Source organism: Tamandua tetradactyla, chromosome 2 (assembly GCF_023851605.1).
Source record: "Tamandua tetradactyla isolate mTamTet1 chromosome 2, mTamTet1.pri, whole genome shotgun sequence".
In the NCBI taxonomy this organism is placed as follows: Eukaryota; Metazoa; Chordata; class Mammalia; order Pilosa; family Myrmecophagidae; genus Tamandua; species Tamandua tetradactyla.
Window position 1 is genome coordinate 75,609,720 of NC_135328.1, and position 12,694 is coordinate 75,622,413.

The 12,694-nt window shown below is 38.4% G+C and overlaps 1 protein-coding gene across 1 annotated transcript; it reads right to left on the reverse strand.

Moving 5' to 3' along the window:
* Window positions 1-10,587: 10,587 nt before the first annotated feature.
* LOC143656797 (interferon omega-1-like) lies at window positions 10,588-11,222 on the reverse strand. The gene has a single exon (XM_077128626.1). The coding sequence runs from the start codon at window positions 11,149-11,151 to the stop codon at window positions 10,588-10,590; it is 564 nt and encodes a 187-aa protein (XP_076984741.1). The 5' UTR covers window positions 11,152-11,222.
* Between the last annotated feature and the right edge of the window lie 1,472 nt (window positions 11,223-12,694).

Below are 12,694 nucleotides of genomic sequence, written 5' to 3' on the forward strand. Positions count from 1 at the left end.
AAATACAAGTAGACAGAAATTGGATTAGTAGAGGTAGGATTGGGGAGAACATGCTTATTGGTAATGGGGTTTCTTGTTGAGGTGATGAAAATATTCTGGAACTGGATAGTGGTAATGGCTGTACAACATTAGAATGTCATAAATGTCACTAATGGCCAATTTTATGTTTTGTGTATTATAACACAGACACGAGATCAATGAAAAATGAAAGATAAAAAAATCAACAGTTATTGTATTCACACTTGTCTCCTTTTCCCTCTAGTCATACAATTAGACTCCCTTCCAGCCTCTTCATGCTGGGTGTGACCATGTGAATGAATGTTGGTCAGTAAGTCTCCACACCTCTAAGACCCTGTATTCTTCTTGCATTGAAGGTAAACCCATGAGACTGTTTCCTACATTATGCCCCTTTCACTGCGTGTGACCCTGGGTACTTAGTTCTAAACATACCTGTGTCATACTGGCTATCCTCTGCCTACCAGTAATATAAACAATCCAAAGAAACAATGATACTATAATTATTTTGTAACCTGATTTTTAATTTACTAATCTATGCATGAAGATATGAGGGGGAAGTGAGGTTTGCCCTGTAGAGGTCTGGCCCATGAAAGCATCCCCAGATGATTTGCCAAGCAGGAAGTTCAGATGGGAGAAGAACGGTGAGGACAGGAAAGTCATAAAACAGAATAAGCAGCTCCTGGAATAAATACAGAACACTTGAAAAGAAACAAATGTTAATGAAAAATAATTTACATACCAGAGATCAAGACAAACAAACAAACAAAGGAAAAGGTTTAGGAGGGACAATGTGTAGTAATTGACTGCAGTTTCCCAGCACCTAGCATGGGATCTAATACATTTAGGGTATGGAGGTTCAGGGACCAGCATTAACGAGTGTCTTCCTCAGATTCCCATCTCAGTAGAATTCCACAACATTCACACATTACTGCTGACATCTGACTGCCAGCTTTATTCTCGGCCCCAGGACTGGATTGGCCTCTGGATTCTATTCCTGATGAGAGGCTGACAGAAAAGGGGCCAACAGGAGGCTCCAGACAGTACTTAGTTATGCATGGGTCCAATTTTCTCCATGTTCGCATGTGGCAGGAAGTGAGAGAACATTCATTCATGAATGCACCAACACTGACCTGAAGTATCTTGGAGATATTTTTGAAGGACAACTACTTTAAGAGATGGGGCTCGCTGCTAATAGTGTCTGGGTGATGTCAGAGTAAAGGTCTGTTCATTTGTACTCACAGGCTGGGGCCATCTGAGTCAACTTTTTCACATCTTCATGCATAGATTAGTAAATTAAAAATCAGGTTACAAAATAATTATGGTACCATTGTTTCTTTGGATTGTTTATATTCCTGGTAGGCAGAAGATAGCCAGTATGATGCAAGTATGTTTAGGGAAAGGAACATAATGTAGGAAACAGTCTCATGGGTTTACCTTCAATGCAAGAAGAATACAGGGTCTTAGAGGTGTGGAGACTTATTTGACCTAGTTTTAAGCAACAAAGATGGAGATGTGTACCTCTTGGGGAGGGTGGAACAAGAGTTCAATAGAATGGGTACAGTTCCTGGCCCATGCACTTCCCAAAACAAACAAATAAGTAAATGCAAACAAAGAAAAATACAACAAACGTACTGCTGCAATAACAGGATAATCAGATGGAAAAAGAATGAAATGTGACCCCACCCATACAGCCTAAAAAGAGACCATGTCTTCTGATGCTAACAGATTCTGTTTATGTTTTTTCATTCATATTCCTTTCTGCTCATCAGACTGCATAATTTCAGTTGGCTTTTCTTCAAATTATCTCACTCTTTCTTCTGCCTGTTCAGTTCTACTGTTGAATTCTTCTAGCGAATTTTTCACTTCGCCTGTTATAATTTTCAGGTCCAGAATTCTATTTGGTTTCTCTTCAGAATTCTGTCTCATTATTCTCCCTGTGGGAAGTCAATTTTCTCATACCTTCCTTATGTAGTTAGGCATTGTTTCACTTATGTATTTGAACATATTTGAAACAGCTGATTTAAAGTGTTTACGTAGGAAGTCTAAATCTGGTCTTCCTCAGGAACAGTTTTTAATTGATTGGTATTTTCTTACTGTATATGGGCCATATGTTCCTTTTGTTGTTGTTGTTATTGTGTGTTGTTATTTCTTTTATTTGTTTCTATTTCTCATTATTTTTTGATAAAAACTTCACATTCAAATTAATATAAGGTGGCAACTCTAGAAATCTGTCCTCCCCAAAGTGTGTTTTTGCTGCTTTCTGCAGGTTGCCGTTCCTTGTTGTTTAGTGAATTTACTGCACTAATTCTCTAAATTTTGTGTTATTTGTTATATGATGCTCTGAAATCTATAATCAGTTAGGTGGGGATCAACGAATGATGGAACAGAGATTTCCTTATGCCTGGAAACAATGCAGTTCTCGGTCTTTCTCAAGTACCTTTGTGTGTGTGTGTGTGTATGTGTGTGTGTGTGTGTGTGCATGTTGTGGTTCACACTGAACACTCAGCCAGGCAACTTTCAACTTTGCCTTAGTCCTCACTTCCTGCTTATGCCAAACTTTAAGATCAAACAGAGTGGGAGACTGGGTCATTTCCAGGTTCTCCCTGAGCATTTGCACAGCTCGACAACTGAGCAGGCCCTTCTAGAGTCCCAGAACTATGATCGGGTCTTTCAAAGCCCTTTGGACATCTTCTTCCTCACCTTTTTCTTCTCAGCTTTTAGGCTAGGATATTGTCTGGCCCTACTGTTCCCGTTACCCATTGCCTCAGGTAGCCAATATATTAAAATACTTGGCAGTAAACGTTTTTGAGAAATGCTCTCCCAGGAGAAGTATTTAGCATTGGCTGAGCTCTGAGACACGTAAAGTAAAGATACCCCTTTCCAGTGGGCTCTTCGCACCTGACAAGCCAAATAATAATAATCACTGGGAATGGGGATGTGGAGGCATTCCAGCTTTGTTCTACTCTCTGCGGTGCCCCAATGCAGACTTTTACTTTTCAAGGCCCCTACGGAGTAGTTTCAGCGTAAGGCAAGTTAAATGCTACAACTCTTGCTGTTCTTTACTGAGAGTCAGCTGCTTTACTTGAAAAAATGTTCCCAGGTTTTGTAAGTCTGATTAATTTCCAGATTCCTGAAAAGTAGATTCTGGCTATTTTTGCCAGTTTTGGGGCTTGTATTTATAGACAGACATATTTCCTGGGTTTTTTACTCTGCCATTTCCATTCATGTCATGTGTCTCTACTTACATTTCCATGAATCTGAGGAAATCAACCTTCACGGACAGAATTGGGCTCTTCTTTAACATTAATTTAACTGTTGTCTATAATTGGCAAATGTCAGGGGTAATTTTTGCATTCATAATACAGCTCAAATAAACACTACCTTGTTATTCTGGTTAGTTTTCTATGTGATCTTTTCTTTTCTGTCTTTGATTTATTCAGCCAAAATTAATTAGATTGGCTTTAGAGTAAGAGGATGATGGGGACTTACAAACATAAATTTCACATTTCTAATGAGAACTTTTTTCTTATTTTTGGTTTTGTGTCGTTATTTTGTAATGGACAGGACATCAAAATCTCCTTTCTCTTCCCTATTTCTAATGTCCTGCATTCTTCACAGCTGGACATCATGGCAGGAGATCAGTATGGCCATCCTCTCAGCCAGGTTTTACCTGCAGTCACCAGATGGCAGTAAAATGGTGGATTTACACTTCTTTGGTTCAGGGATGTTTCACTGTGTGAAGGAAGACTCCAAAGCTGAGGGGGCATGGAGCACAGAGAAGAAACATTGCCTGAAATCTCTGTGATGTCATTGTTTTAGCGTGATCCAGTCTGAAGTTGGATCATGGGCCAGTTTGAAAGTATTATGTACCCCAAAAGCCATGTTTCAGTCATAAATCAATCTAGTGAGGGCAACTGTTTCATGTAATCCTGCTTCAATACTTTAGTCTTGGAAACTTTGATTAGATTATCTCCAGGGAGATGTGACACACCTAATTATTGGTGTGACCTTTTGATTAGATGGAGATGTGACTCCACCCATTCCAAGTGGTTCTTGATTAGTTTACTAGAGCCTTTAAAAGAGCAAACTTTTGTAGAAACTTGAGCACAACAGACCCAACAATAACTTCAGAGCAAAGATACCAACACTTGGAGAACACAGACAGAGATGTCTGGAAATTCTTGGGGCCCAGCAGATGTCTCCATGAGATGTTAATCAGGCCAGAACCTGGAGAGGGTCAAGGGAAGCCAAGAGATGAAAGCCAGTCCCAAAGATGCAAAGTGAAGAATCCCCACAGGAATAGTGGCTGAAAGCAATGGAGACCAGGAGCAAAGTACCACCAGACGGCAGCCACGTGACTTCCCAGCTGGCATACGTGTTCCAGACCCATCAGCCTTTCTTGAGTGAAGGGAACCTCTTGTTGGTGCCTTAATTTGGACACTTTCATTTCCTTAGAACTGGAAACTTATAACTTATTAAATTCTCCTTTTTAGAAGCCATTATAGTTCTGGTATATCATATGTCAGAAGACAAGTTCTCAAAAGAAAATGGCCATTAAAGGCTTGCAGTAATGAATGAAAGTCAGCTCTGGTCCTGAAACTTTATACTCAGACCCAACCAATTCATCTGCTGCTTGGTTAAAGGTTATGGTGAAGCCAAGAGAAAGGGACAGTCCACATGGCACTCAAGACCTTTAAACTCTTTCCGTAATTCTAAGTGTACCTCATTACGGTTTCAAATGTAAAGTCTTAAAACATGCAGAAGCTGTGGTAATGATGGCAATAGTCTTATCATCAACCAAAAATTTTTGCATTCCACAGTGGAACTATATTCAGAGGCAGTTTACAAACTAAGTCAGCATGTCAGTCGCATTGCGTTACATTCATATGCTTCATTCTAATACAAGAATTGTTTAATCCTAGTAGATTACTGCCTTATTGACCACAAGATTTCTGACAATTACTAAGAATATGGCACTAATATGGCACACTGAACCAAATAACTGTTATCATAAGTGCATTCAAAATGAATATCATTTCACAAACAAAATAATACAACAGAAATCCATTTCTATTAACTAACGTATTCAACCATCTCACCTGCTTATATACAAACATAAATTCCCAGGTATCTCTATTCATATTGTGTCAGCTACTACACTTATCAGGCTGACTAAAGTAACAGTCCTAGGAGGAACTGGCCATGAGACATGGAATGAATTAAAATTGGTGAAAGTTTTAATTAAATAATCGAGAGATAATTTAAGTTGATTTTTAAAATATATTGTCTTAAAGTTAATGACAATTTGAGAATCGAAGGGGATATGACAAGTGTCAAACACATATAAAAATACGTGTTTTTATACATATTTAACATTATTATACATATATACCTATGTTATACCTATGTTATACATATATAACATTAAAAAAGAAAAAGAAAAAGAATTAAAAAATAAAATTAAACATAACTGAATAAAATGAGAACCAAAAACAAAAGATTAAGACATTAAATATAAACTTGTTAAACATCCCTGTTAAAAGGAAAACTCTTGATTCATTTAAGAAGTAACTTTGTAATTATTGTCAGTGGTCGCAAATGTCTAATATCAAGTAATACAAAAAAAATGCAAACAGTGGACAAAGATAGAGCAAGACTATATGAGGGAAAGACAGAGAGGGTGCAATATTACTATCAGTGAGAACTTGATAATACATAATAGTCATAAGCATCAATGAAAAAGGCTAAATTTTAAAAATAGTGACAACATAGAAAGGAAACAAATATAATTCATAACTAAATTATAAAAGCCATGAAACTAAAATGCAAATTAAATAAAACATTCAGTTATGATTTTTAGAAATATATAAAAATGTGAAAAGAAATATGATGCATTTTGAAATTTTAGCACAGTATTTTTTTTTCTAAACACAATATAGAAAAATAAGAAGGACAAAAAGAATTGGGAAATTATTTGAATAGTAAATTAGTGGCGAGGACTCTGGGGTAGTGTAAGTAAAAACAGGAAATACAACCTCTTTAAAATATTTATAAATCATTTTAAATAACCCCACTCCTAGCACCAAGATGTATTAGTTAGGGTTCTCTAGAGAAACAGAATCAACAGGGAACACTCGCAAATATAAGATTTATAAAAGTGTCTCATGTGACTGTGGGAACACAGAGTCCAAAATCCGCAGGGCAGGCTGTGAAGCCAATGATTCCGATGGAGTTCTGGATGAGCTCACAGGAGAGGCTCACCGGCCAAAGCAGGAAGAGAGCCTGTCTCTTCTGAATCTTCCTTAAACGGCTTCCAGTGATCAGATTAAGCATTATTCATTGCAGACGACACTCCCCTTTGGCTGATTACAAATGGATGTAGCGAACATGACAATGATTTAATTCTATGAAATGTCTTCATCGCAACAGATAGGCCAGTACTTGCCCAACCAGACAAACAAGTACCATCACTTGGCCAACCTGACACATGAACCTAACCATGACAAGACTACAACAACGCACTCTTTGCAGCCTGTCAGTAATGAATAACCATCATTTATTGAGCATCTACTAGAGGCAAGATAACAAACTTCAGGTGCTGGTAATTGAACTACTATCATTCACACCCAACCAATATTTTCCCAAGTTCATATGCTTTTCAGTGTGACATAATTCAAAGTTACATTAGTGGAATAATTCTGCATGATTAAGAAGATTAATCTTAGAAATATAAGATGCTTTTATACCAGAAAATATACAATTTCCTCTGGGAAATTCTCCCCTTCAAAACTCTACCAGGGGACACACTCTCATCACATGTAATTGGTATCATGCTCCCTGGCCTCAAGGGCTGCTCTAAACCTCACTAAGTTCCTCACTCCTTAACCCCCATACAGTCCATTCAGCAGAGCAATTACCAGCAGATGAGCCCCAAAATTGGAATTATTGAATATAAAAATAACAAGGCTAGGTGAAAACTGAAGGTGGAAATGTGAGCAAGAGAAATATTTCATTAGGACAGTTTAGAGTGAGCTTTGGCATTTCAAGTCTCCTTCTAGAATCTCAACTCCTGTGTGAGGTGCTGAATATATGATCTTTTGGATCATGTAGAAGGCAAATATTGACTCTAATATACACAAACAAACAGATACAGCGGTCCCAGTTGACATTCTCAGTGATTAGAAAATACCCACACAAAGGAAGGAATCATTTCCCTGGAAGCAATTGAATTTGCTCTCAAGCTTGCCCACAATTGTGCTTTGCATTACAAAGATGCCTGCTGCAAGATTCTGCCTCTAAAAACCAGGGATAGGTTACCAGTTCTTCTCTGTATTGATGTCTTCACAGGTGAAATATTGAAATTATCATGTTTTGCCCCTTAGATAACATTGCATAATGGATCAGGGTTTGATGTTCGAAAGAAGACAATATAAGCATTAACTTGTTCTTCAAAGGATCAATCCAATGCATGTCAGGGCATGGTAGGCCTTCCATCTATATTCACGTACAGATATTTTAATAAATTGAAAATGTAATAGAATGAGTTAACAATAGAGAAAAAAGAAGTGAACTGAGCAAGGAAACTAAAGATATAACAGGAGAATTAGAACGCAAATGTAAGAGAAAAAGAATAGAAATGTCAGATCAGAAATGACGTCCTCACATGAAAGAAAAACGACAAAGATTCTCTAAATGAAGAAAAGCAATTGAAAAGAGATGAAAAGGATGAAAGAAAATAAGGTGTTATGGAAAGTAATGAATGGAGTTCCTGATAAGAGTGTAGGTACTCTTGAGGAATAAATAAGAATAGTTGCAAAAGAATCAATAATCAAAGATATAATGAAATATCACTTCTCATATTTGAAGAGACCTGAGTCAATAGATGAGCAGAGACCAGCAGGACAAGACCTGATGGGAAAGGCTGTGAAGTAGCTCCACTGCCCAGCGGGATTCTAGGTGTTCTAACCACTGTGTACAATTCCCCTCAGAGGCTGATATCCAGCTGCAAGATGTTTTTTTCCAGTACCTAGGTTCATCGCATAACACAAAAGTCCTCACTCTAATGTGATTGTTTAGGCACCGCCCAAAGCTCCCCATAAGGAGAAAGAACAGCAGAGTGGGGTGGATTTCTTCCCCTGAAGGTTATTCTCTTTGCTCCAGCTGTAACCTGTCCTGGCTGCCCACAGGAAGAGGAGAATGGAGACAGTGTGTGCCTTACTGACTCTGCCTGTGAGTCCTGCCTTGTACTGGGTGACCCTTGCGACATACGAACCTTTCTCCTGACAGCAATCAAATGGGTTCAAACTGTTTGAGGCCAACATAATAAAAGGAGTCTCACTTTTTTCTTTAAAGAACAATTTTACATGCAATCTGTTAGGGATATTTCACGTGTAAGTGGGGACCCATCCAAAATTATTGATTGTGTTGCTATATTGACATCCAATCCAAGCAAAGTATGTATTATAAAATGCAGAAAAAACTTTTCCAACCTTGTTCAACAAGCTAACACACTTAGTAGATTAAAATCACTGTTTGGGGGTTACTGATCTTTCTGGTTCTAAGTGTGAAGTTTCCTTACAGTTACCCCGTTTGCCGTCCACTTGGAATACTAGGAATTGGAACATGGTTACACTTTTCTTTACTTAAAGCCTCAGAATATAAAAACAGGGTGAAAATCCTTAAGCAATACTGGACTAGGCCCTTGTTCTAGCTAGCTGCTGGAATAAAATATACATGAAACGAAATGGCATTTAAAACAAGGAATTCACATGCCAGAGACCCAGGTTTGATTCTCGGTGTCTGCCAATGCAAAAAAAAAAAAAAAACAGGTATTTAATAAATTGCTAGTTTACAGTTCTAAAACTGTGAAAACGTCCAAAATAAAGCAAGGCTCTAGAAATATCCAATGTTAGGCATCCAGGGAAAGATATCTTGTTTCAAGAAGGCTGATGGCGTTCAGGGCTTCTCTCTCAATTGCAAAGGCACATGGCAAACGTGGTGAGGTCTGCTAAACTTCTCTCTAGATTCTTGCTTCATGAAGCTAACCCGGGGATGAATCCTTTCATCTCCAAAGGTCTGTGGCTGCATGAACACTCCTGGTTCTCATGGCTCTCTCCGCTCATGGCTCTATTGCTCTCTCCAAAATGTTTCCACATTTTTAGCATTCCAGTACAGTAATCAAGACCCACCTGGAAAGGGTGGAGTCACATCTCCATCTAATCAAAATGAATACCCACGACTGTGTGAGTCACATCTCTGTGGAGATAATCTAATTAAGTTTCCAAGCTACAGTACTGAACAGGGATTGAAAGAAATGGTTGTTTCCACAAGATTGGATCAGAATTAAAACCTGGCTTTTCTAGGGTATGTAGTCCTTTCAAACCAGCACAGCCCTGGATTCAGAAACCTAATGAGACTCCTGTTATCATCCTCTGAGTGAAAAGCTCAGGATCCTTTTGGTTGCTTATGATATAATTGCATCATACTGTTACAAGTATTTGGGAATAAGAATCTTTGTAGATGACAGACAAGTAATAGTTATAATATATGCACCATCAATTGGTTTTGTCTTCACTTTTTCTCTTCTGCATCACTCTGGTAACAAATTTTTCTTCCAGGAAGGAAATGTTAATCATGTGACAAAGCTTGGACAGCCTCCACAGTCCTGAGTTCCAAGGAGGGGCAAATCAAGAAATTAGAATCTACAGAAGAAATTGTTGTTGAATATCAAAGAAAACTCTTTCTGCCTGGATAGCTAAGACAGGGGAATCTGAATCTAGAATAATTTGTGGCTATCTTACTATGATATAAAGACATCATCTAAAGGATGGAAAAAGACATATTCCCAGGGATTTTGCTTGAGCCTGTTAGATCCCACTGGAATTCCCGCTGCAGTCAATGGTTTGCTCTTTCCATGATACACCCTGCTGAGACAACTTTTGCTTTTCCTGTGTAGCCCTGATTCCAAATGCAACTAATTTTATAACTAATTTTTAATGTCCATGTGCTTTGCTGTATGTAAGCTCCAGAAGGTCAGAAAACACTCACCTATTTCTCAAGGCTCTATCCCCATGGTCATTAAATGAATGAATGAATGGATGGATGAATGGATGGATGGATGCACTGCATTACATACTTTGCTAATCAGTTTGCAGAATTAGCAACTAAGGGGAAATTTATTTTCTTCATAGGCATAAATGTCTTAAAAGAAATTTAGTTACGATTTATCAACTATTATAACAATAAGTAATGTATTTATTACAAAGCAAACGAGTACATGTTTTATGTAAAACAGAACATATGACTACAAACACCATCAAAATTATAAATTAATTGAAATGTTTAAATAAATAAATACATATTTTATGAAATAAAGTTCAGTTACAGGGCAGTGTTTACATTTATCCAGATTCTGAAAATATTTGGTCATACATATGTCAATAATACTGATAAAATATGCTAAATATAAATGAAATTGTTTTCTAGCTGAGACAAAAAATATTGGCTTTTGAAATGACTGGAAAATTAAGTCGGAGTTTAGATGTTCGTCTTTGGGAATCACTTTCCTTCCTAATTCCTGAGTTTCCTTGTGAGCACATGAATGAAGAGAAGCCATCTCCTGATTTCCACTCGGACAACCTCCCAGGCACAGTTACTGTTTTTCTTCTCTTGTAGATAGAGATGGATTCTCTGGAAGTAGCTCCTCATGGCCAGTGTGAGGTCCTTCATTCCCAGCAGAGATCCTTCTTCTCCCATCTCCTGCAGCAAACAGGTCTCAAGGTCCTCCAGCTGGCGGTGAAGTCCTGAGAGGAGCTGTTCCAGGAGGGTCGTGTTCCAAACAGCAGAGGAGGCCTCTGTGTGGAAGAGGTTGAAGATCTGCTGGAGCATCTCGTGGACGACAGACAGGGCCTGGGCCTTCTGGACCCGGCTGGCCTCCACCATCTCCTGGGGGAATCTGAAGTCAGTCCTGTCCTTCAGGCAGGAGAGAAGGGAGATCTTCCCCATTTGTCCCAACACTGTGAGGGTCTCCTGCTTTCCCACGTCCAGGCTCTGAGGCAGGTCACAGCTGAAGGAGCTGATGGGGCTGAAGAAGATCATCACCAACACCAGCAGTGAAGGGACTGAAAAAGCCATTGGCGAGTTCCAAGGAGACCCTCTTCTGGTTGAGATGGGGGACCGTGAGCTTCGAACCAGGTTCTCTGAGGACCTTCTTCCATGTGTGCCATTTAAATACTGAAGACAAGAAATTTCATTTTCTGAATTTCACCCAGACCTTTCTATTTCCCATTTTGGAAATTCCCTTCTCCTCAGTGTCCTGAGAAGATGTATCAGTTTTAATTCTTTCTGTAGTCTTACATTGAGAGTTCAGTTTACCCCTTAAAATATTAGAAGTCCTATCCAATGGGATGTTGATTATCTTAATAAACACCATTTTTAAATAGAGCTGTCTGGATACTTTCTTTAATATGTTAAGAACAACTTTGAAGAAATCATTCTTCAGTTTCTTCTTAAATCTTCTTTCTCCCCTTGAGATATCCTTCATGGAAGTTTTGATGTACTAATCAGGCATGAAAGATATGTCCTTTATATGCATAGATCTACTTGTGTTTTCTGTCATATTCTCAATACCAGGCACTTGGCAATCTAAAGCAAAAGGACTCCTTATGCTTCCTTCAACCCATAGGAACTTTCACGTGGTTCATGTTGATACAGTTGATAGTAGGTTGTAGAGCTAAGAACAAGAAGCATGTGGTTCATATTTATCCTTATTTTCTTGTTGGTGTGGCTCCCACTTTAGGTTAATAACAAAACCACAAAAAGGGAATTAGATGTCTGTGCATGCATTTGTGTGTGTGTGTGTGTGTGTGTGTGTGTGTGTATGTTTATGCAGTGGTGTGGTTTGATAGGATGGGGAGAGTTCTATGATTTGATTGGATAATTGGTTCTAGTTTCAAATGGTGCACTGAAGTGCACCATTATTATTACTTCTTTCAAAGCATCTTCTCATCACATCTGTATTTCCACAAATGTAGTACACCTCTCCTCATAGCCTAGACTTTTAGCATTTTGTTTAGTGTTCTTACGTCACCTATAAACTTCTTAGAATCATCCCTTGAAAGTAAGGAACATGTTGGCATACCTTTCCTAGAACCCTTTAACAATCCTGTATTTTGTGATGGTAGGTGGGGGAGAGGAATTGCTGTGCATATGCACCTATAATATTTAATCTCCCAAGTCTGCTCTTCTTAGTTCAAGCATCACCATATAGTTTGGTATGTATGTGAATGGCCCAGAATAGTCAGCAGTGACATACTCTTTTTTTCAAGTATAATGAGTCTGATAACCTCCTCTATTCATAAGGGGAATAGTTCTCCTCCATTATTAAATCTATATACCTTAAATAGCTTTATAATATACAGTTTACCAAACTCGGTTTTCTTTATTCTACTTAATTGAGATTAGTACTGAACTTTCATCATTGTGCTGAGCCCACATTATACCAACATGATTAATCTGACTTCAGAATGAGGCAGGTGGAGCTGTTGCTAATGTCGAGACGTTCAAACAGGTAGAATGTGTGCACTCGGCTTTCTTGTGGCTTCGTGGCAGAGATGTCCAGCCCAGCCCATTATTTTACCTTTACCGAAAGAATGGCTAAGTGATCCATTTATTCTTT

Bases quoted from the DNA above. Each gene is read 5' to 3' on its own strand.
- LOC143656797 (XM_077128626.1), bottom strand. From the start codon at position 11,151: ATGGCTTTTTCAGTCCCTTCACTGCTGGTGTTGGTGATGATCTTCTTC.